General features: G+C 38.7%; 1 protein-coding gene across 3 annotated transcripts in view; it reads right to left on the bottom strand.

Moving 5' to 3' along the window:
* Positions 1-19113, bottom strand: part of MAGED1 (MAGE family member D1) — a 96337-nt gene extending 77224 nt beyond the window's left edge. For 2 of the 3 annotated variants that reach the window (XM_074323382.1, XM_074323384.1), the window contains exons 1-2: positions 18991-19113; positions 18570-18884 (exon numbers count right to left, since the gene is read on the bottom strand). In XM_074323382.1, the coding sequence (XP_074179483.1) occupies positions 18570-18873 (304 nt within the window). In that variant the 5' untranslated portion in view covers positions 18874-18884; positions 18991-19113. Of the gene's footprint in view, positions 1-18569 lie in introns of all 3 variants that reach the window. The other variant, XM_074323383.1, reaches the window with a different exon arrangement.
* Between the last annotated feature and the right edge of the window lie 6515 nt (positions 19114-25628).

Raw genomic sequence — 25628 nt, 5'->3', positions numbered from 1 at the left:
TTTTCCCTAGTCATATGTAATGTCACCTATATTGTATATTAAGTTTCAATATGTACATGGGTGTATTTCAAATCTCTCTATTCTGTTTCATTTAAGTGCCGGTACTACATGGTTTGAATTATTAAGACTTTATAGTATGTTTTATTCCTGGTTAGGTTAGTCTCGCCTCATGGAATGCTATATATTTTTTCATAGTGTATTATAGCTATCTTGTGTAGTTTGTTTTTTTTTTTTTCCAAAGGAACTTGAGAATTAACCTGTCTTCCTCTAGGAAATAGAAAACAACTTGCTAGTACATGTTTTATATTAAGAATGCATTAAATTTGTGAACCGAATATATCTTAATGTTATTGAGCCTTCTCATCCAAGGCCAGAAAATATTTCCTTACTTTTTATAGCTTTCAGGAGTCTTTAAACTTTTCCTCATATAGCTTTTCCACATTTCTTGTCAAGTTTATTCCTAAGAATGTTATCTTATTTGTTGCTATTATAAATGAGATTCTCTCTTCCATAATATCTTGTTTATGGTTATTATATATATATATTTTTTTGTATACCAGTTCATATCCTCTTAAATTTACAAAATCGTTTATTGTTTGTGTTAGTCTTACCACTGTATTTCTCAACTTATTCAAGTAAAATATATAATCTACAAATAGAGATTCAATTTTTTTCAATGCTTATACCTATAATTATTTTTTTATAGTGTTTGTTTTCTAATTGTGTTGGCTAATATTCCCACGACAAGTTTGAATAGTCAGAGCATGGACAACATTTCCTTGTTCTTGACCTTAGTAGGAATGCCTCTTTGTTTCCCATTAGAAATTTAAATATATATATATATATATATATATATATATATATATATATATATATATATATATATATATGACAGTTTTGTGTGTGTATGTGTTTCTGTATCTAGACCTCTAGAAACCCACACAAATATTATATAAAGTATATGTGTGCATACATAGAAGGCACCCATGATTTCCTATTTTGTTGAGCTTTTTTTTCATTTTGTTTTGTTACGATTTTTTTTTTTAATGAGTGTTGAATTTCATTGAATTCTTTTTCAGGATTTCTAGAGATTTTCATATGATTTTTCTCCTTAGCTCTATCATAACATGTATTATATTAATAGATTTCTTAATTATTGAATCATCCCTGATTGTCTAGAATGAAACCCACTTGTTCATGCTGTATTATTTTCTTAATGTGGTGTTAGATTCTGTCCACTGATGTTAAATTTAGGAGCTTTGCATCAATATTCATAATGGAAATTGTTCTATAACTTTCTTTTATTATACTGTCTTTATCAGGTTTCGGTATCAATGTTACAGCCATTCATAAAAATAGTTTAAATTTCTCTTTTGTTTTATTAGTTTCAGGCATACAAAGCAACGTAATTGTTAGACATTTAGACCCCCTCATAAAGTGATAACCCAACCCACAAGCTATTACCCCTCTGACATCTTATATAGCTGTTACAATACCATTGACTATCTTCCCTATGCTGTACTCCACATTCTGCGACTATATATACCTATATATTTAATTAGAGTTGACATTCAATATTATTCTACTTCAGGTCTTCAGGTGTATAGTGCATTGGTCAGGCATCTACACAGTCTATGACGTGATCCCCCTGATAAGTCCAGTGCCCATCTGGCACCTTACATGATCTTTACAACAGTGTTGATAATATTCCCCATATACTGTATTAACTACCAATTTGTATTCTTAATGACGTCACCTTTTCACCCTGCCCCCATCCCCATTCCATCTATCATCACCCTGATAGATCTAGTACCTATCTGGCACCATACCTAGTTATTACAATATTGTTAGCTATATTCCTTATGCTATACCCTACATCCCCATGACTACTGTATAACACCCAATTTGTTCTTCTTAATCCCTTCCCCTTTCACCCATCCTTAACCCCCCTCCCATCTTAGAGAAGTCCCTCTAACAGTCCTTGTAATACTGGTTTGGTGGTGATGAACTCCTTCAGCTTTTTCTTGTCTGGGAAGCTTCTTATCTGTCCTTCAATTCTAAATGACAGCCTTGCTGGGTAGAGCAATCTTGGTTGTATGTCATTGCTTTTCACCACTTGGACTATTTCCTGCCACTCCCTTCTTGCCCGCAAGGATTCTGGTAAGAAATCAGTTGACAGTCTTATGGGGGGGAGGGGCTCCCTTGTAGGTAACTAACTGCTTTTCTCTTGCTGCTTTTAAGATTCTGTCTTTGTATTTAACTTTGGCATTTTAATTATGATGTGTCTTGGTGTTGGCCTCTTTGGTTTTATCTGTTTGGGACTCTCTGTGCTTCCCGGACTTATATGTCCATTTCCTTCACCAGGTTAGGGAAGTTTTCTGTCATTATTTCCTCAAAAAGGTTTTCAATTCCTTGCTCTCTCTCTTCTCCTTCTGGTACCCCTATAATGCAAATGTTGGTATGCTTGATATTGTCCTGGAGGCCCTTAAACGCTCCTCAATTTTTTGGATTCTGTTTTCTTTTTGCTGTTCTGGTTGTGTGTTCCCTGCTACCTTATATTCTGCATCGCTGGTTGGATCCTCTTATTCATCTAATCTACTGTTGATTCCCTGTAATATATTCTTCATTTCCATTACTGCATCCTTTATTTCTAACTCGTTCTTTCTTATGGTTTTCAAGGATTCCATCTCCATTTTTATGAAATCCTTGAGCATTCCTATAGCCAATATTTGGAACTCTGCATCAGATAGATTGCTTATGTCCATTTCTTTTAGTTCTTTTTGTGGAGCTTTGTTCTGTTCTTTCATTAGGGACATGTTTCTTTGTCTCCCCATTTTGGCTTCCTCCCTGTGTTTGTTTCAATATGTTAGGTAGGACTGCTATGTCTCCCAGTTTTAGTAGAGTGGCCTTACGTAGTAGGTGTGCTGTGGGGCTCAGTGGTGCCGTCTTTCTGGTCACCTGAGCCACACGCTCCAGGTGTGTCCTTTGTGTGGGTTGTGTGTGCCCTCTTCTTGTAGTTGAGCCTTGGGTGATAATTGCACAACAACATGAGGGACTGAACCTTGGGCTCACTGGTTGTTGTTTTTTATAATTTATTTTTTAATTTATTGGGGTGACAATTGTTAGTAAAATTACGTAGATTTCAGGTGTACAATTCTGTATTATATCATCTATAAATCCCATTGTGTGTTCACCACACAGAGTCAGTTTTACTTCCATCACCATATATTTGATCCCCCTTACCCTCATCTCCAACCCCCCACCCCCTTACCCTCTGGTAACCACTGAACTATTGTCTGTGTCTATGAGTTTCTGTTTCTCATTTGTTTGTCTTGTTCTTTTGTTGTTTTTGGTTTATATACCACATATCAGTGAAATCACATGGTTCTCTGCTTTTTCTGTCTGACTTATTTCGCTCAGCATTACACTCTCAAGATCCATCCATGTTGTCACAAATGTTCCTATATCATCTTTTCTAACCGCCGAATAGTATTCCATTGTGCATATATACCACAACTTCTTTATATATCCATCTATCGAAGGACATTTTGGTTGTTTCCATGTCTTGGCCACCGTAAACAAAGCTGCAATGAACATTGGAGCACACGTGTCTTTATGGATAAATGTTTTCAGATTTTTGGGTAGATACCCAGGAGAAGGATTGCTGGGTCATATGGCAATTCTATTCGTAATTTTTGAGGAACCTCCACACTGCCTTCCATAATGGCTGCACCAGTCTGCATTCCCACCAACAGTGTATGAGGGTTCCTTTTCTCCACAGCCTCTCCAACATTTGTTACTATTTGTCTTGTTGATGATAGCCATTCTGACTGGGGTGAGGTGATATCTCATTGTGGTTTTGATTTGCATTTCTCTGATGATTAGTGATGTTGAGCATTTTTCATATGTCTATTTGCCATTTGTATGTCCTCTTTGGAGAAATGTCTCTTCAAGTCCTCTGCCCATTTTTCAATTGGGTTGTTTGTTTTTGTTGTTGAGTTGCATGAGTTCCTTGTATATTCTGGATACTAGCCCCTTATCGGAGGCACTGTTTGCAAAAATCTTCTCCCATTCAGTTGGTGGCCTCTTTATTTTGTCAATGGTTTCTTTTGCTGTGCAGAAGCTTTTAAGTTTCATATAGTCCCATTCGTTTATTTTAGCTTTTACTTCCATTGCCTTTGGAGTCAAATTCATAAAATGCTCTTTGAACCCAAGATCCATAAGTTTAGTACCTATGTTTTCTTCTATGCAGTTTATTGTGTCAGGTCTTATGCTTAAGTCTTTGATCCATTTTGAATTAACTTTGGTACATGGTGACAAAGCGCAGTCCAGTTTCATTCTTTTGCACGTGGCTATCAATTCTCCCAGCACCATTTATTGAAGAGGCTGTCTTTGCTCCATTGTATGTTTTTAGCTTCTTTGTCAAAAATTATCTGTCCATATTTATGTGGTTTTATTTCTGGGTTCTCAATTCTATTCCATTGGTCTATGTGTCTGTTTTTCTGCCAATACCATGCTGTTTTGATTATTGTAGCCCTGTAGTACAAGCCAAAGTCAGGAAGTGTGATACCTCCATTATTGTTCTTTTTCTTAAGATTGCTTTGGCTATTCGGGTCTTTTGTGGTTCCAAACAAATCTGATGATTTTTTGTTCTATTTCTTTAAAATATGCCATTGGAATTTGATGGGGATTGCATTGAATCTCTATATTGCTTTGGGTAATATGGCCATTTTAACTATGTTGATTCTTCCAATCCATGAGCACGGAATGTCTTTCCATTTCTTTGTGTCTTCTTCAATTTCTTTCAAAAATGTCTTATAGTTTTCAGCATATAGGTCTTTCACATCCTTGGTTAAGTTTATTCCTAGGTATTTTATTCTTTTTGCTGCAACTGCAAAAGGAATTGTTTTTTGTATTTCTTTTTCTGAGATTTCATTGTTAGTATATAGGAAAGCAATGGACTTTTGTACGTTGATTTTGTAGCCGGCAACTTTACTGTATTCGTTGATTGTTTCTAATAGCTTTTTGGTGGAGTCTTTAGGGTTTTCTATATATAGCATCATGTCATCTGCAAAGAGTGATAATTTAACTTCTTCATTCCCAATTTGGATGCCTTTTATTTCTTTCTCTTGCCTGATTGCTCTGGCAAGGACTTCCAACACTATGTTGAAAAGCAGAGGTGATAGGGGACATCCCTGTCGTGTTCCTGAACGTAGAGCAAAGGGCTTCAGTTTTCTCCATTAATTATGAGATTAGCAGAGGGCTTGTCATATATGGCCTTTATTATGTTAAGGTATTTTCCTTCTATACCCATTTTATTAAGTGTTTTAATCATAAATGGATGTTGTATCTTGTCAAATGCTTTTCTGCATCAATTGATATAATCATATGATTTTTGTCCTTTATTTTGTTTATGTGATGTATCACATTGATGGATTCTTGGATGTTGAACCATCCTTGTGCCCGGGGATGAACCCCACTTGGTCGTGATGAATAATCTTTTAAATGTATTGTTGTATTCGATTTGCTAGAATTTTATTTAGGATTTTTGCATCAGTATTCATCAGAGATATTGGTCTGTATTTTTTTTTTTTGTGCTGTCCTTACCAGGTTTTGGTATCAGGGTAATGTTGGCCTCATAAAGTGAGTTAGGGAGTACTGTCTCTTCTTCAATTTTTTGGAAGAGTTTGAGCAGGATTGGTATTAGATCCTCTTTGAAGGTTTGGTAGAATTCACTAGTGAAGCCATCTGGTCCCGGACTTTTGCTTTTGGGAAGGTTTTGGATGACTGATTCAATTTCGTTACTGGTGATCGGTCTGTTTAGATTTTCCAGTTCTTCATGGTTCAGCCTTGGAAGGCTATATGTTTCTAAGAACTTGTCCATTTCTTCTAGGTTGTTGAATTTGGTGGCATATAGTCCTTCATAGTATTCTTGGATGATCCTTTGTATTTCTGTGGTGTCCGTGATAACTTCCCCTTTTTCGTTTCTGATTTTGTTAATCAGTGTCTTCTCTCTTTTTATCTTAGTAAGTCTAGCCAAGGGTTTGTCAATTTTGTTAATCTTCTCAAAGAACCAGCTCTTTGTCACATTAATTTTTTCTATTGTCTTTTTGTTCTCTATTTCATTTAGTTCTGCTCTAATTTTTGTTATTTCCTTTCTTCTGCTGACCTTGGTTTTACTTCTTCTTTTTCTAGTTCTTTAAGGTGTAACATGAGGTTATTTATTTGGGAGTTTTCTTGTTTCTTGAGATAGGCCTGTAATGAGATAAATTTCCCTCTTAAAACTGTTTTGCTGCATCCCAAAAATTTTGGTAGGATGTATTTTCATTGTCATTTGTTTCTATGTATCTTTTGATCTCTCCTCTAATTTCTTCTTTGACCCAGTCCTTCTTTAAAAGTATGTTGTTTAATCTCCATGTATTTGTTTATTTTCCTGCTTTCTTTTTGCAGTTGATATCAATTTCAAAGCCTTGTGATCAGAGAATATGCATGGTATGATTTCAATCTTCTTAAATTTGTTGAGACTGATTTTATGTCCCAATATATGGTCTATCCTTGAGAATGTTCCATGTACACTAGAAAAGAATGTATAGTCTGATGTTTTAGGATGAAGTGCTCTATAAATGTCAATTATGTCCATTTCATCTAATGTGTCATTTAGGGCTACTATTTCGTTATTTATTTTCTGTTTGGATGATCTATCCATAGCTGTCAATGATGTATTTAAGTCCCCTAGTATAATTGTGTTTTGGTCAATTTCTCCCTTTAGTTCTGTTAGTAGTTGCTTGGTGTATTTCGGTGCTCCCTGATTGGGGGCATAAATATTGATGACTGTTATGTCTTCTTGTTGTACAGTCCCTTCACCATTATGAAATGTCCATCTTTGTCTCTTGTTATCTTTTTCACCTTGAAGTCTGTTTCATCTGATATCATTATGGCTACACCTGATTTTCTCTGGGTACCATTTGCTTGGAGTGTCAATTTCCACCCTTTCACTTTGAGTCTATGCTTGTCCTTGTAGCTGAGATGTGTCTCTTGGAGACAGCATATGGTTGGGTTTAGTTTTTTGATCCAATCTGCTACTCTGTGCATTTTTATTGGTGAGTTCAGTCCATTTACATTTAGGGTGATTATTGATATGTGAGGATTTCCTGTCATTCTATCTTTAGTTTTCTGGTAAGGCTGTGTCTCCATTGTTTCTTTGCCTTTTTGTTGTTGTCTATTATTTCTCTGTGGTGGTATTTTATGATGTTTCCCTCTGTTTCTTCTTTTATTCAGTGTATGTTTCAATTCTGCATTTTTTTGAGTGGTTACCCTTAAGTTTATGCAAATGAAATTTTGATATTTAGAGTGTTCCATTATCTTCAGCATGCTTACTTTCTCCATTCCCATATTCGGTTCAGGCCTTTACTCTCCCCTTTTTAGTTTTGGTTGCCACAAATTGTCCCTGTTGATGGTGGTCGAATAGCCTCCTTTAGTATTTCTTGTAGTGCAGGTCGTGTATTAGAAAATTCCCTCAGCTTCTGTATGTCTGGAAAGGTCTTTATTCCTCCTTCATATCTAAAGGATATCTTTGCTGGATATATTATTCTTGGCTCATGATTTCTCTCTTTCAATAGTTTGAATATTTGGTTCCACTCCCTCCTGGCTTGTAGAGTTTCTGCTGAAAAATCTGATGATAATCTAATGGGCTTTCCTTTGTAAGTTACCGTCTTCTTTTCCCTGGCTGCCTTGAGGATTCTTTCTTTGTCGTTGATTTTAGACAGCTTCAATACAATGTGCCTTGGAGAAGGCCTGTTGGGATTGAGGTAATTAGGTGTTCTATTTGCTTCTTGGATTCGAGGGTCCAGTTCTGTCCACAAATTTGGGAAGTTCTCATCGACAATTTGTTTGAATATATTCTCTGTTCCTTTTCTCTTTCTTCTCCTTCTGGTATGCCCATTATTCTTATATTGCTCTTTCTGATGGAGTCAGAAAGTTCTTGTAGAGTTCTTTCATTTCTTTTAAGTCTCAAGTCTCTTTCTTCTTCCATGTGTGTAATTTCCAGGTTTCTATCTTCGATGTCACTGATTCTTTCCTCCATCTGGTCAACTCTACTACCTAAGCTGGTTATTTCATTCTTAATTTCTTCTATTGAGTTCTTAATCTCCAGAAATTCTATTTGGTTCTTTTTTAAAATTTCATTCTCTTTCGTAAAATGCTCATGCTGTTCTTTGATTGTGTTTCTAAGTTTATTTAACTGCCTATCTGTGTTTTCTTGTATCTCGTTGAGTTTTTTCAGAACTGCAATCTTGAATTCTCTGTCATTTAAGTCACATATTTCTGTATCTTTAAGTGCCTTCTCTGGAGATTTTTCACTTTCTTTCTGAGCTATCTTGTTGCCTTGGTTATTCATGGCGATTACTGGTTTACTATTTCTCTTCCTAGACATCTATAGGAGTGGCTTCTGCAACAGGTTGATAGGAAGCGGTCTTTCTTTTGTTTTCCAGTACTTGTTGGTAGAATGTTTTATTATTTCTCCAACTGCAGCTTATTTTTCTTCTCCCACATGGTAGTGGTATTTTTTCTCTGCACTATTGCAGCTTCTCACACAATGGGAGGATTCTCTGGGAGACGGGCTTCTCCTTTGTTAATAGTTCGTCTAGGTCACTCGGCGCAGTGTCCAGGTGGGTATGCGGAGAGCTTTTGATGTTCCAAAGCTCTTCCAGCTCCTGATTCAGAGCCCGTATGTTTCAGCAGTTCTGTTTACTCCTGCAGGGATCCGCCCAGATAGGTGGGGCCAGGGGCAGGGTGAGTTGTGAGAGGTGGCCCAGATCAATGGCTGTGACCACCACCACAGCCGATCCTGCTTCCACAGCTCTCTCCCCTTTGCCGGAACTAGTTGGGTTGCGAATTTGTGTCTGCCGTCCACAGTTCTCAGAACAGCAAATATTCTGTTCTTTTGCTTTGACACTGCTACTGTTCTGTTTCTAGCACCGGGCAGGTGGGGCGGGGCAAGCTCTGGGAGGGTAGGGAGGGGTCAGCTAGTCTCAGTGCCTAAGGCTCCGTTCTCTGCTCGGCAGTGAGGGCTTAAACCACCATTTTCAGCCTTCTTCCCTCAGTCTTCCCTCAGTCTTCCCTCAGTGAGCGTTGGGTTCAGCCGTGTTTTATGCTGCACCCTCAGCCCTGTGAGCCATAAGCGGAGCCCTAGCAGTCCGAGTTCTTCCCTCTCCCGCAGCCGCAGTAGTTCCGGGAAGCAGAGAGCTCGGAGCACTGAGCTCGTCTGCCCCCTCACTCGCACGAATCTCCCACCAGTAGGTCATTTCAGTCGGTAGTGGGCCTCTTCGTCTTGCCTGTCTGCTGTGCAGGGAGTCCTTTGTGGAGTTTTTGTTGTTCGATTCATTTTAAATTCCAGGGAAGCTTTACAGAGGCTCACCTCACGCCGCCATTTTTCTGGAAACTCCACTAATTTTATTTTAAATTTTATTTATATAAATATTTGACTACTAAATTTCCAACATGTAAGGTTTCCATTATCATTGTTTTATATTTTCAATGCTGCAATTTTGGTTTGTATTTTCCTGTTCACTCAAGAGTAGTAAGAGAGATTTTTGTGGGATCAACCTGATTTTGCTGTGTGACTCTACTGCCCTTAACAGAGTTTTAAAATTTTTCTGATGGAAATACTCGTTTTTAATTTACCTTCATTGCATTGTGGGGAAAAAATGCTGGTTGTGTTATTTCTACTTTATTTAATTTGATGACACTTTTTATGTGACCTAGCATGTGATAAAGTTTTATGAATAATCCTTATGTGATTGAGAAGGTATTTTTCTATTGTCTAGCTGTAAAAATTGATATATATCCAGGAGCTATACCTTATTGATTATGTAGAATGAGGTCCAGTTTTTCCCAGGCAGACTTTTTGTGGGCACCTTAGGGGGATAAAAAGAGAGGAGCTTGGCACACAGAAATAGAGAGGGGTGCTTTCATGTGGAGGCTGGTACAGAGCCAGAGTTATAAGATTCTCTTGGCAATCAATAGCACTCATTTATTCAATAAATATTCAAAAATGTCATCTTTTACAATCCATCTTTCATTTAGTTCAGGCTTCTTAAAAGGTACAGACATGTCTAACCACAGCTAAAATCTCTGTCATATTCATTGTTATACTGCTTTAATTTCCTTCTCAGTACTCAGTATTCCTCTGCTCATATTTAATTCTTATTTTCTTTAATATATCTCTCCCCACTGAAATACACACTTTACAGGGGCACAGATTTTTCTATCCTATCTATACTGTGGGTCACATAGCACACTCCAAATAAATATTTGCTGCACAATGTATGAATCATGCCCACTCCATCCCTTCAGAGAATGAAACATTTGAGGTAGGGACAGGCACAATAATATATTTTTAAAAGAAATCAACACAATATGGTACTACTATACTTTACTACTTCATTCAACACATTTAATAAATACCTACTTTGTTCTAGCCCCTCTGCTAGCCACTGTGGATGGAGAGATGAATGCAGTATAGTCCCTGATCTCTACTAATATTGAATGGAGTAGGAACATCTCAATTTTCAAAAAGACTTAATAAGCATACTTACAAATTATAATGCATGTGTATAAACTGGATCTTGAGTTGAAAATCAATTTCAAAAAAAATTATGACAAAATTGGAAAATTAAAACTGGGAATAATATTTGAAGATATTTAGGAATTGTAATTATTTTTTACATGTGATAATGTTATTGCACTTACATTTGTAAAGTGTCTATGTCTTTTAGAGATACAAATGGCAATAATCTTTTATTAAGTGATATGATGTTTAGTACTAGCTTCCAAATAATCTGTGGGTGAAGAGAAGTGGGTGGGAGTATAGAAGAAATAAGATTGACAAAGAGTTCCTAATTGTTGAAGCTGTGTGAGATCTACATGGGCTCTTTATAATATTACATTTTGCCATTTGTCTGACACTATAACAGAAAGTTTTTTTTTTAATGTCCAAAGCCACAATATACGCTAATTAATCAGAATTTTTGGGTATGTAGCTGGGGCATTTGTATTTCTAAAAGCTACTTTCAAATGAGTTTATTATGCAGTTAATGTTTAGAGACAATAGTATAAACAAACAGGGCCTTACTTTTTTTTTTTTTTTTAACTGTGATAAGAAGTCTGGAAGTACTTGCACTGGTTCAGGTGCTCAAAGATGCCACAAGAATACCACAGCTCCCATCTTCCCGCTCAATTTTCAGCAGGTTGACTCTATGACCACATGCTTGTCTCTACATGGCTGCAACAGCTCCAGCCATCTCTAGCATATTCCAAGTACCATCATCCTCTTCTCTCACATCTATTCTTCTTATTAAGAAACAGCCTTTTCTATAGCAGAAGTCCGTAACACATTTCCTGTACATCTCATTGGGAAGAACTGGGCCACATGGCCCCTTCAGGTATAGGGGAAGCTGGAAAAACCATCATCTGACAAAGGGCAATGGGATAGCCATAATTGCATTGGGGAAATCCTGAGGTCCACCCCTCCCCACCAAACCAGACATACATATTTTTTAAAATGCTCAGTTTCTCTTACCATAGGAAATTGGTAAGAAATGCTGTTGGGTCACCAATCAAAATGACCAGTGAGAAGCAGCAGATCTTCTAGGGTCAAAAACACAGTCAAGGGTAAAAACTGAATATGCACGAAAGGGAGTAAACTCACAAGGATTGAGCCACATACTGTTTCAAGGCACGTTTGAATTTGCTACCATGTTCAGTCCTCACAACAATCCTATAAACGAGGTAACTGGCGTTATCTCCACGTTATGCATGAGGAACCAGAGACTCAGAGAGGAGCGATGAGGTGGCTTGTTTAGGGTTCTGATTAGTGGTTTTACAGTGCATTACTTTACTCCTCTGTCATGGGTTATAGTCCTTCTTTGGCTTACCAAGATCACTATCTGAAACATAAACAGGGGAAGAACAATAGGTCCACTATTTGCTCAGCACAATGCTAGACATATTCCATGTCAGGAATGGGACATATTTTGATTCTGGCCACTTCTCTGACGATGGGATCTTCTAGCAGAGTTTGGGGCACCAGGGTGGCCAAGAGCAGAACTTCCCTTCATTGTAGCTGTTACTAGTCTGCACACTCAGTCATATGTGTTATCTGGGATCCCATTAACTCAGGCATCGGTAGATAGTGTGAAGCTTCACACCCATACCTGGGGGTCTGTGAAGCTGGCAATGTCACCATCCTCAGAGTTGGCTGCCATGCTGCCAGTATTTCCAGCAGTTCTGACCTTTGTCTTACAGATGAGTTTAATGTGTATTCGTCCCCTGGCCACCTGCAGGCCCACTCAGATTCTGGTATGAAAGCAGTATGACTTTTCTCATGCCCTCAACTTCCCTCCACATCTTGAATACTGTGCTATGCATAAAGGCAAACAGTTCTTCTTGAATTATATTAACTTTTGGTCACTGCAACGTTTTACTCACCACCAGGAGCTTGTGAAGCCACCTCTCATCCATCCTGAATCACCCATCCATTAAGGTTAGAGCCTCCTTAGCTGTATCTTCTGCCCTTTAAACCCTCTGTGTTGCCTTCTGAACTGTGTGAAACATATGCTTGCAGCTCATCTACTCTTTCAGACCAGAGTTCTTTTTGGTTTAGCATGTATTGAAAAATATTGGTGGAATGGTGCTTTCTGTCATTAGCATCACTCAGGAGCTAAGCCTTTAGAAGTTCAAAAGTGTATCAACATATTTTATTTCACCTATTCATTTATCCCCTACCAAATTGGAAAAAATAAACTAGTGCAGTTTAGAAAGCTAAATATATGTTACTAAGCATCAATTAAAGCAGGGTGCAAAAAGAAATACAAAAGTAGAAATCAAACATTAACCTTTAATCCAGGGACTGTCTGCTCAATCTGCAGAAGCCATTGGGTCTTTGGTTCGTCATTTGCCATGTGACAATGTCTTTTTCTTCTGTAAACTTATTGGTGTAGCCAAAGTCACTGATAAACCATAGTAGTGCTAGTAAAAGTAGTCTCAAGAGGAGATAATTAAGTCTCTGTTAGAGACTAGAAGAAGCCTTGTCCTAAATGTGAAAGAGAAATAAATGGATACATATTGGATACAATATCAAGTGCAAGATTCAGTGACAGTTGTCTCATTAGGGAGACCACCTCAGACATGATGTAGATGCCTGATCACTGCACTGTACAGCTGAAGCTGAACAATAATGAATGTCAACGTCAAGTTTATATGTATATGTAGTTATAAGAAGCGGAGTACAGCACTAGGAATAGAGGCAGTGGAAATGTAATAGCTGTATGCGATGTCAGAGGGGTACAGTAGATGGGGGAGGGGGTTATCACTGTGTGAGGGATATAAATGATAAATGTCTAACTATTACATTGTTTTGTACTCCTGAAACTAATAAAAAATGTTAACAAGAAAAAGATACAGTGACATGGTTATGCACATAGCAGCCTAATCTTGGACAAATTTTTTGTGTTTTCTCATGCTAAAACTGGGGGCAGGTCTCAATATTCTCTGCTTGTACTTTTGGAGAAGTTCAGCTTTCAGAGAATAATCTTCACTAGAAAGCTGAGAAATGTCTGAAAATTATATGTGTGTATAAATTCTGATTGTTTGATGTTAATCTGAGTAGAAAATAAGGGGCTTTGCAAACCTCTTTTGATTGATGTCTGATTCTTAGACCCCGAAACTTTCATCCCCTGACTTAAAAACAACAACAAAACCTGTACAATTTTTTTAAAGGATAAGTGAAGGAAAAGAGAATCCCCCTAGAATTCAGACAAATTTCTTCTCAAACAATCTGGCATTGTTGAATTCAGGATAGACCTGTGAGGGAAGCCAATAGTCAATATTCTACAGGCTATAGTGTAAAATTGTAAGCCCTCTTGCATGTAAACAAAGCATTTTTTCCTCCTCCACGGCAAATTCACACAGTAGGTTGTCTCTCTTTTTCTGCCCCCTTTCCCTTGTTGATTTTGGTGATCTGGTGAACATTAAAAAACACACACACGGGGGTTTTGAAAAACGCCTCTCCAGAATTCTAAGGCAAGTCCTCTCTTCCCACTCCATGGACTTAGTGGTGTCCCTGGTTAGGAACCTCGGGTCAAATTTTTCTTCCCCCCAGTGGCCAACCATGAGTAAATATTGTAACTGAAAACTAGGACAAATGGAAATATGCCAATAGTCTTAACAGAAAATATAGAAAGAACCATACTGAACATAAAACAGGCACTGGATCAATGTGAACATATTCAAACGCTCAAGTTTTGGCAGAATTTCTGTGCTTGTTGGATAGTTTCTTCTTTAATGGCCATGAAATAAGTGGTAACTAATCATCTCCCTGCTGTTAAACAGTTAATTTTAACTAAAATGAGTGAGTTGAGTATTTGTACTATAAAATGTTTGCAAGTACTTTTAAAACAGAAGGTTCTTGCATTGTAGTAAACCAGAATTATGATATTGTGAAGGGAGGGTCTATTTTGAGAAAGGATTTGTCTTTGAAAGATAGGAACATTAACCATAGTGGATATTAAAAGCACTGGCAATTTTTACTGGGTACCAGAGAAAGCTACTCAGAGTGAGCAATGTGGAGGTCTGTAGCGTCTACCCAGACCGAACTTTCCCCTTTCTTTCCTTCTTGGGTCGTCGCTGAAGAACAGAACAAGTTGGCCCCTTTCCCTAAATCTCCTCAGATTTCTCCCATAATGACCAGAGAAATAAAAGAACCTTAGGAGACAAGTTGCCAAGAGCCAATGGGCAAACACTTAACTGTGTTAAGAAAGCTTGAAGTAGGAAATTCATAATGTATTTTACAGCATGCAGCCAGGAGAGTCTACGTTATGTTGGTTGCCAGGAATTTGGGATGAATGACAGTTCAGTTAAATTGGTCTGAATTGGAGGAAATAGGGGACCTCTGAAGGGACACTACTTTGTATGCCCTGAGGAAACTAGTACTGTGCTTGTGAATGACCCCTATTTGCAGTATTTGGAGAACACCACCACACATTAAGAACTATAAAGGAAGGTACTCAGGAAGTTAGAAAAAATGCTACCATTAGTTTATATCTACTTTTCTAAAGAGCCAATGTGGCATCTCCTACCACCTGAATAATCAGCTTCTCACTGAAAAGAATTGATTTCTAAAATCTATTTACAAAGATTTATGTCCTGCTCTGAAAAATTTTAAATACAGCTCCTGGTAGAGAAATTGCTATACAACTGGCTAATGAAAAAGACATTTAGGAGCCAGTTTTTTTATGGGAAATTATCCAAATTGGATGGAGAAAAAAAGAATTCAGTCCTGCCTTGTGGCTTTGGCCCATTAGTGGAAGGTATCCACAATAATCCCATTGGTAAATTACTAAAATTGCCAAACAATGAGACTGATACAGCATCAGAAATGCATGTTTTAAAAAGTGGCTTCCAGGGCAAAACTTTTAGCAAACACTGGATTGGCCTGTATTTTGTACCAAGTTTAGAGCACAGAGGCAAGAGAAGGAACACTAAAAGAAAGATGAAACTCTTGCCACTGACATTCTAATTATTAAAGGACTGGGTCCAAGACAATATAAGGCACATCCCTGTGGATTAGGTTAGCTGACATATGACCAAAGAAAACTCCTCATTTTCCATGTGGGTACCCTACATATCTGTGATGGATGATTCACAGAATCATTCTACTGATGCTCTGACAAGACCAGTGGCTATCTAAGACAGGTTAGACGTCCTGAAATCACATGGGCAAAGGGACCATGGCGAAGAGGACACTGCAGACGTTCTGGCAACATTCTCTACCCCTGCAGACGTTCTGGCAACAGTCTCTACCCCTGTTCAACCAGCCCATGAGTGTGAGGAATTGGCTTTGCCCACCATTCGGCAGCTGTTTCCATTGGGCCACTACCCACTTACCAAGACTAAAAGTTCTTGCAGCTGTTGATAGTTATGCAGGTTGTAAGGCTACTCTCCTGGCAATAAAAGTATCTCAGTATACACAGTTGGTGTTTTCAATATGCTATTCAGAGACAAGTCCATTATCTCTGACCCAAAATGTGGGTTGTGATCTGATTGCCAAAATGACCTTCCATCTTTCCTACTAACCCCCAAGCACTGAAGAAGGGCGGAATGGTCACGTTTCCCAGCTCAGGACCCTCACTAACCCTTACTTTTCAGTAAACGACTTGCAGCCCTATTATTTCCTCAGTGGTCATGCCCCTTATTGTGTTGTGTCCCACATCCCAAGTCTTAAGGTCAACAAAATAAAGGGGTGTGTTAAGTGGGGAAGCAGAAGAGCTCCTTTATTGACTTGGACACAGAAAACAACGATCATTGGAGAGAGCCCTAAACTAAATTGTTTTCAAAATTAAATTTTTTCCTTAATACAAACATGTACATTGTTTGTAAATGCCTGATTTAAAACAATGAGTGGTGTTTTTAAAAGCTCAATAAAATGTTTTCATTTACTTCAGAAAGTAAAAAACCTAATTGAAGAGTATTATACATAAATTTTCAAAGTATTCAAAAGAATTTCAAAAACTGACAAGAGTTTCAAATGGAACATTTTATTCACGTTAGTTGTCTTTTTAACATTTACACACACACTGACACACTCTGGTCTGTGTGAATAAGGGTTGTCTAAATATAAGGGAAATGAAAAATTAAAAAATATATTAATTTTTCATTGTTACAGACAATTACATACACATCACTTACAAAGCTATTACTGATTCTGTCCAAGGAAGCAGAATGGTATAGGAAGAGGAAACTTGTGGGTAAGTTCATTAGTGGCATAACTAAGATCTCAACATGAGAAAGCTGACAAAACACGGATTTTTGCTGTGAAATTTCTCTTTGCAAAATATGGAGAAAAGTCTGTCAATGGCCAGTAAATAGGAGAAGGTGGTGAACTTTTGTAGTCAATTCTCACAGTATTGTGCAGGGTATCAAGAAAACTGCTTAGTCCTTCTCTGGGACCAGCTTCAGAACTTTTCCAATTGCAATGGTCTTACCCTCATCTCTTAAAATAAAACGACCCATCTGAGGAAAATCTTTGAATGTCTCAAGGCAGATAGTTCCTGCTGTCCTTAAACGGGCAATGCACACTTGATCTTGTTTCACGAAGCGGGGCCGGGTCTTACTTTTTTCTCCGGATTTTTTGTCAATCAAGGAGATTAAGGCTGTTATTTCAACTTCCTCAATACAAGTATGAATGTGCAGCACTGCATTATAACCTGGGCAGATGATGGACTTGTGCTCAATAATCACTATCTGAACATCAAATGTGCGTCCAGAATGGCAAAGATTAGTAGGGTCACAAAGTATGAATCCTGGAAGAATCTCTTCTTCTTCAATTCCCTTTAGTCTGATTTTAAGGTTTTCACCTGGGGCTACATAATCAGTCTCAGCATCATCAGAAAGAATTCCAAGAACTTCCACATTGTGCTTGTTTGGCATCATCACAAGCTGCTGGCCTTTAAAAATGGATCCTGATTCCAGCTTTCCCAGGACCACAATGCCCATATCCTTGTACTTATCCACAATTGGCAGTCTAATTGGTCCATCAATTGATCTGTTGAAGTTTGGCATATTATCCAAATACGGAATAAATGGTAACCCAGTGTACCAAGGGCAGAAATCTGACTGCTCTTTAATATTTGCCCCGGTCAGCCCTGAGCAGGGCATAAAGTGAATGTCCTTTTTGGGACTGAAGCCGACTCTTTTCAAAAAGGGCATCAGTTTTTCTTTACATTCTTCATATCTCTCGCTGCTCCAATTTACTGTGGGATCATCCATCTTATTAATTAGCACTATTAAATATTTTACCCCTGCTGTTTTTGCCAACATGGCATGTTCTCTTGTCTGTCCACCTTTTTCAAAGCCAGTTTCAAACTCTCCTTTCCTGGCAGAAATGACCAGTACAGCCAAATCAGCTTGAGAAGCACCACCAATCATATTTGGGACAAAACTCTTGTGGCCAGGGGCATCTAAAATTGTGAAATGTTTCTTTTCTGTTTCAAAGTAGGCACGACCCACTTCTACTGTTTTACCCTTGTCTCGTTCTTCCTGATTTGTATCTAAGGCCCAGGACAAATACCAAGTTTCTCTGTTTTTTTCTTTAGCTTCTCTTTCATATTTCTCAAGTGTTCTTTTGTCAACCATTCCTGTCAAAAACATTATCTGTCCTCCAATGGTTGACTTGCCAGCATCTACGTGCCCAATGAATACCACATTTACATGTTCTTTCTTAGAAGCACCTGAGGGTACGGCCACAGACTTAGATTTTCTCATTACCTCTTTCTCCATCATTTCCTGGCCACTTTCTTCTGGAGGCCCTGAATCTCCTAAGGAACTACCCCCTGGCTCAGCTTCACTTACTTCTTTATTGTGCTCCCACGACTCCTCTAGGACCATCTCCACCTCTCCGTTCTCTACAACAGGTTCTGAAAGTTCCATGTTAACGGCTGAATTGGAACCTTCATGCAACACTATCTGTTCCTCTTTGGAATGTTCCACAGGTGCCCCCCGTCCCAGCCTTTTACCTTGAGGGTCCCCCGCGCTGGCGCAGGTTTCCTCGATGCTGGTGGTGTCGGCCCCGGGGGTCTGCGGCTGGGCCTGGCCCCGCAGGAAGGATGGTACAAACTCCGCGGCATGTACATTAGGCACGAAGGGTTTGGCGTTGACGTTGAGCTGACGGCTGAAGGCCGAGCTGAGGTGCTCACGCTGGGCCTCGGCCCCCGCCGAGAACGCTCGTTCCCCGCTTGGGTCTGAACCCAGGGCTTCCATGTCCACCTGGTCCCAGCAGTCGGGCGCCGAGTCGCTGCTGCTGCTGCTGCCCGTATCCATGGTCTGAGGACCTGATGGGTGGCGGGGAGGGAGCGGGGTCAGCAGGACAGAAAGAGCGGGCTCTGCCGACAGGGGGAAGGCAGCAAGCGCGCAGGGCCTAGGGGTAGCGACACGAACCTTAGTGGCAGCTCAGAGGCAGCTAAGTCCCGACACTGCATTCGCAGCTGCGGCGGCGGCAGCAGATATGGCGGCTCAAGCCTCTCCTCTTGTGTGTGAGCGGATCTCCTCCCCCAAACCCCAACCACTTCCGACTCCTCCACAGCCGACCCAGCGCCGGGGGTGGATTGACCCCTCACTGCCTTCCGTACACCCGGCCTCCTTAGTTCTCAGTCTTGGGCTAAGTCTAAAAGTATAATTTTCAAAATGAAAATTTATAGTTATTTTGTTCACATGATCTGGGACAGCAGTTTTACCACAATTTAAAGATTAAGCCTAGACAGGCACACCTGACTTACAATTCTGCTCAGAGATTCAAGTAAAAATGAAAAATCCCACTGAACAAATAGAGTCAAGATATGGGTTAACTACCTAGAAACCCAACAACCAAAGGAAGACATACATCATGAAGATGTATTTCATCCTCATGAAATACATGAAGATGTATCTGACCCTAGGAAATGCAACTTTGGATCACTCATTAATTTGAAACCCAGAGGTCTTTTTGATTTTCCCTTTTTCAGTGAACCCCCATAAGCCTGTAACGTTTGCTGATGGCTTCTACGGTGTAAGAATTGGGTTGTAACATCTTTTCATGTTCAGCACTCTGGCTGCCTGCATGGAAGGAATTCCCAAGGAGAACCTTGTCCCAGTGAAGCTGCCCAACCTACAGCATTTGTGCTGGTGCCTGGACAATGGCATCACATAGACAGGCACTGGACTCAGATCACTTTTATTCTTCTGACCAGCTGTATTCTGGGAGTACCTGCCCTACTCGCCAGCACCTCCTCAGAGTACACCCTACGTCCACAGGCTTTCCTGACTCATTCTAGGGGCCTGGAACCCCACTCACTGCTGGTAATGTGTTTGCTCTAAGAAACAATCAGTGTCATGTTGGAACCTTCCTCAGTTAATGGCAATGGCATGGGGCTATGGGTGTCAGCCTAATTAAACCAATTAAGAGCACTGAAATGGACAAAATACATAAGACCTTAACCAATAGAATCTCAGTCTCAGAAAGAGTTTGTAACTCTTGGGCCAAAGTCTGAAAGAGCTAGTTTGTAAATTATCTTAATGTAGGTCAAACTGAAAAAGAAAAAGAAAAAGGATACTGGGAAAATACAATTTGCTAGTACAAGATGAACTCATAGAGTTGGATACTAAATAAATCCAAGTCAAAATATTATAAAAATTAGTAACTGAATTATGACTTAAGAATTGTGTTCTCCAGACTTTAGGGATAGAAAAAAAATGTCCTATATCTAACATACTTGGATCCTTGATGGCTTCATTCTGGGGCTGGCACTATTTTACTAGCTCTTTGCCGTTCCCAAGCCATTAGATACCAAATCACTTCATTCTTTTTGCCTCAGGTAATGGCTTAATTATTTGTTGTCGCATAAAGAGAATGTGCACACCTAGTCACAATGACTAGGAAGAACTGAAAGGTTGAATGGAGATCTTTGGACAATACTCCACAAATGTGTTGGAGCCTTTCTTGGGCATTCTGTAAACCTAGGATAGGTTTACTAAAATGTCTCTGGGGGAACTTGTCCAGGTTTAGGCAGTTGTATTTACATAAGGTTAGTAATAGCAAGGAAGCAGGAAAGACCTGGGAAGTTTCCTTTGTCTGGGCCAATTGCATTGACCACGAGAATATTAGCATGACTACTCTGTTAAAGAACAGAAGATGCTTCACTTCTAGAAATTAGAGGAAAAATGAGAAATAGTGAGTGGATGTCCTCACAAGCCATCCTCCTTGGGGCTCGGGGAAAAGCAGGTCCACCCAAGAAAGAGAAACATTGACCAAGCTGTGTACACAGAGACTAACCTTGGACAAAACTTTTTTGGTTTGTGTGATGGAGTGATTGTATCCAGTTTATCAGCCTAGAACTTTGAAAGAGTTCATTCAGTACATAAGAGAATTCTCTTCACCAAAAGCCTTAAAAAAAAAAGTAGGTAATATCGAGCTATTGTTTAATTTAGTAATTTTCCGCTTTAAAATATTTTTATTGTAAAATGTAGCACAAATACAGAAAACCACATAAAACAAAATTATAGCTTATTGACGTAGAAGGGAAACACACTTGTATCCACCACCCAAATCAATAATTAGAAATTTGACAGCCAACCCAGAAGGCTTCTCTGTACCCTGCGCAATCACAACTCACTCCCTCCATCCCTAAATGTAACCACTATCTTAACATTTATGGTAATCACTTCCATGATTTTCTGTATAGTTTTAGCACATAAGTGTATGCTCAAATATTACCGTTCAATTTTGCCTAGCTTTTTTGACACTGTTAAGTCTCTCATAATCTACAGGTTCACTTTTTTCATGTCATTTACTCATTGAAGAAAGTGGATGGTGTGACTTGTAGAATTTTTTACATTCTTGACTTTGCTGATTCTATCCTTATGATATAGATTAGAATATTTCTTTTTTTCTCTGTATTTCCTATGTATCAATAATTGGATCTATGATCTTGATCAGATATAGGTGCAATTTTTTTGAGCAAGAATTCTTCAAGGGGGATTTTGAGTATTTACTTAAAGAGGCACATAAGGTCAGGTTGTGACTTCTTTTACAGTTAGCAGTAATTAGTGGTAATTGTGTAGACACATATCATTAGGAATTGCAAAACTGTGATATTGTCTTTGTCATTCTTCCTTTCTTTATTAACCAGAATACTACTTTAAAACAATTTCCCTTCATCAACAATTTTGTTACTTTGAAGTACAAGTTGTAAAGGAAAGGCAGAGAAGTGCTTATTTCTCTCTATTTGAGAGTTTTCAAAATAATGATTGGTTGCCTACAATCATTCGCAGATGACAAATAAGGATATTTCAAAATAATAATTATGGATTATTGGATTTACATATATTTGATGTGTTTTAAACAATTCCCCTTACTATACTTATCGATGTTAAGATGGTCCATCATTGGCCAGTGGAAGCCTCTTCAAGTTGGGTTCTGAATCGTTTTGAGACTATGCTAGTTGTCCTCGGTGGTTTATTATCTGGTATGACAAAATGTATCAGACCGATTTTATACATTTCTACCAAGCCAGGAATACTGGTTCTCAATGACAACAGGGAATGATAACATTAGAAAATAAAATATTAATTTGATTTGTCTCACCTACACATATAGTAGTCTCAATACGACTACCATCAACATAATTAGAGAAACCATTTTTTCATAAACCCTCCATATTCTCTAGCAGTATGTCATAGTTGAACTGCATCTATCTGATAATAACTCACTTTTGTTAAGTGTTTCTTAGGCATAGGTTACATTTCAATTATTTTCTATGAATTCTCTCATTTCATTTTCCATACCATTTTGTGAAGAAGGTAATCTTATCACTCTATTTTACAGATAAGAAATGGATGTTTAGTGAGGCTGAATTATCTAAGGTCACATAGCTAATAAATAGTAAACTTGGTGTTCAAACACAGAATATAATGCTAAAGCCATACTGGCTTGTAGCATCTATATATACTAAAGAGAGTATAAGGAGATTTGGCAGGTTTAAATCACAAATGGGAGAAGAGGGTAAAGTCTTAGATTATCTGGAGAGAATGGAAACATGGGTGAATTTAAGAGAGAAAGGACATTCTGTGAATTTCTTTTAGGACTTATGTTTTCTTCCTAAAGTAGGAGATGACCCTGTGGAGATTGTGAGGGAGGATTGCAGTAAGAAAAATGAGAAATGGGAAAATTTAGAATTCACTTTTGGGGTGTGGGAGAGGTGGCTGTCTTAGGGAATAGTAAAATTATTTTCTTAAGAATTCCAATTGGGGTGGCCAATTAGCTCAGCTGGTTAGAGCATGCTGCTAATAACACCAAGGTTGCCAGTTCAATCCCTGCATGGGCCACTATGAGCTGAACCCTCCTTAAAAAAAAAAATCCAATTTAACGAAAGCAGTTTAGACTGGAAAACATAATACTCCCAGGTTTTGAGAGTCCCCTCTTCCTCCAACATACACTTAGCATCAATGGGTGGCTAGAGCACAAGCAAAGTTTTAAGTTTCATCCTGGTTTAAGGAATAGTAGTGTCAGATAGGCTGAAAGGGGACTAACAGGAAAATATCAAGGGACTAATGAACACAGGGTTAAGAATACTGTGTTACATGCCCTATATAGAGTCCATAGTGGCCCATAGTGGTTCTAAAGGAACAAAGACCTCATGGTCACTATTATTAAATGCTAGGAAATTAATTCATTATTTTGAAATTAGGTAAGCAGAGGCAAATAATGAAACAATTATCCTGGGTTTGGCATATGAACTATTACATTGGTTATCAAATAGTAGATGGGGGAAGTTTCTCATCAGAGAATAACTCCATCTAATAAATGAAGAAGGATAGATAGAATTAAAACATCTCCATTTTAACTTCAAATGACTCAAATGCTCTAGGTAATGAGCACCGATATCTGTTCCCATTACAAAAAGAAGGACATCCATACAGTATGTGCTTTATGATAGACTAATGCAACACTATCTCTGAGACATGAGACATTCTTGCCAAAATATGAAGACTGAATTAGATGAAGAATCTAGATATCTAACTTTCTGTCACAAATGGCAGGATTTCCTGCTTTCTCATGGCTGAATAATATTCGATTGTACATAGTATGTTCTATTTATCAAGAAACAGAATCTTCCAGAGAAGACCCCTACAGATTCCCCATCCACTTCATTGGGCAAAACTAGGTCTCATGGCCACCATTAAGTGTATGGGAGGCTGGAAAAATCATAATCTGACAAAGTGGAATGGGATAGCCATGACTGAATTGAGGGAATCCTGAACATGGTACTTTTAAAAACAAAGTCAGTTTTTCTTACTGTAGGACACTGGTAGGAAAGGCTGTTGGATTGGCAATCAATAAGTCTAGTGAGAATAAGAAGCAGGATTCCAGGGTCAAAAAACAGTCAAAGGTAAGGATTGAATATGAACTAAAGGGAATAAATTTACAAGGATTAAGCAACATACTGTTTACAGGCACTTTTGTACCTGTTACCTCGTTCAATCCTCACAAAAATCCTATAGATGCAGTAACTGGTATTATCTCCACGTTATGAATGAGGGACCAGAGACTCATAGAGGAGGAATGAGGTGGCTTGTTTAGAGTTCAGATTAGTGGTTCCACCGTGCATTATTTTCCCTCTATCATGGATCATAGATAGTCTTGTCTCTAGCTTACCAAATTTACCATGGGAAACAGAAACAGGGGAAGGAAAAGAGGTCTACTATCTGCTCAGCACAGTGCTAGGCATATTTCATGACAGGAAGGGAACACATTTTTTTTAAATTTTATTAGTTTCAGGTGCACAAGACAAAGCAATACTTAGACTTTTATCATTTATATCCCTCACACTGTGTGAAACCCCCTCCCCCCATCCAGTATCCCTCTGACATCGCACAGAGCCATTACATTTCCACTGTCTCTATTCCTAATGCTGTACTCCGCTTCATATATATATATATATATATATATATATATATATATATATATATATATATTATAGTTGGCATTCATTATTGTTCAGCTTCAGGTGTACAATGCAGAGATCAGGCATCTACATCATCCCTGAGGTGGTCTCCCAAATGGGACACGTGTCCATAGGATACCCTACATATTTTAATTCTGGCCATTTCTCTGATGATGGGAGGTGGTGGAAGACATGCGGCTGACAGAGTGGCTCAGAGACGATCCTGCCTGTATGAAATGAATTGTATATCTAAGCCCTAACCCCTAGTACTTCAGAACATGACTGTATTTGAGATTTGGGCTTCAAAGATGTAATTGAATTAAAATGAGGTTGTTAGGTTAGGCCCTAATTCAATCTGACTGGTGTTCTTATAAGAGGAGATTAGGACACAGAAAGAAACCATGGGTGAATGAGCACCGTGGGATGACCATGGGAAGAGGCAGCAAGAGGGTGTCTATGCGCAAGCCAAGGAGAGAGGCCTCAGGGGCAACCAACCCTGCAGACACCTTAATCTTGGACTCTCAGCCTCCAGAACTTTGAGAAATAAATTTCTGTTGTTTAAGCCACCCAGTCTGTGGTTATGGCAGCCCTTACAAATTAATACACTGCTGCCACACCACCTCTGTGGCCCATTCTGCAAAGTCAAACGAAACAGGAAAAGTGGGATCACATGAAATCAGCCATGCACTGACACAGGAGTGCAAGGACTTACACTCTACTAGGGAAGCTGTCAAACTTGGGAATCTTACGATACTTAGAGGTGGCTGCCATGTTGTCATGTTGCCAGCAGGTCTGATCATCTATTCACAAAGAATGACTCTGATGGGCATTTAGTCCAATGAGCGCCTATGGAGCCCAATTCAGATCTGACCAGAATATCAAACAAAGTTCCTAGAAGGCCTTTTTTGTGCCCCATAACTTCACTTAATGTCAATAACAGGTTGCCATTTTATAGAGGTGAATAACTGATTTTTATTATGTCAGCATTGCTACCGTGTTTTACCCAATGCCAGAATTCTGTGACTCGTTTCCCTGCAGTCCTTAATGTCCATCCTTTAGAGTTGGGTGGCTTCAGATGTGGATCATTCCAGTTGAACC

The sequence above is a fragment of the Rhinolophus sinicus genome, chromosome X (assembly GCF_036562045.2).
Source record: "Rhinolophus sinicus isolate RSC01 chromosome X, ASM3656204v1, whole genome shotgun sequence".
Taxonomy (NCBI): domain Eukaryota; kingdom Metazoa; phylum Chordata; class Mammalia; order Chiroptera; family Rhinolophidae; genus Rhinolophus; species Rhinolophus sinicus.
The sequence above is the reverse complement of the archived record's forward strand: the minus strand, read 5'-3'. Positions and strand labels throughout refer to the sequence as shown.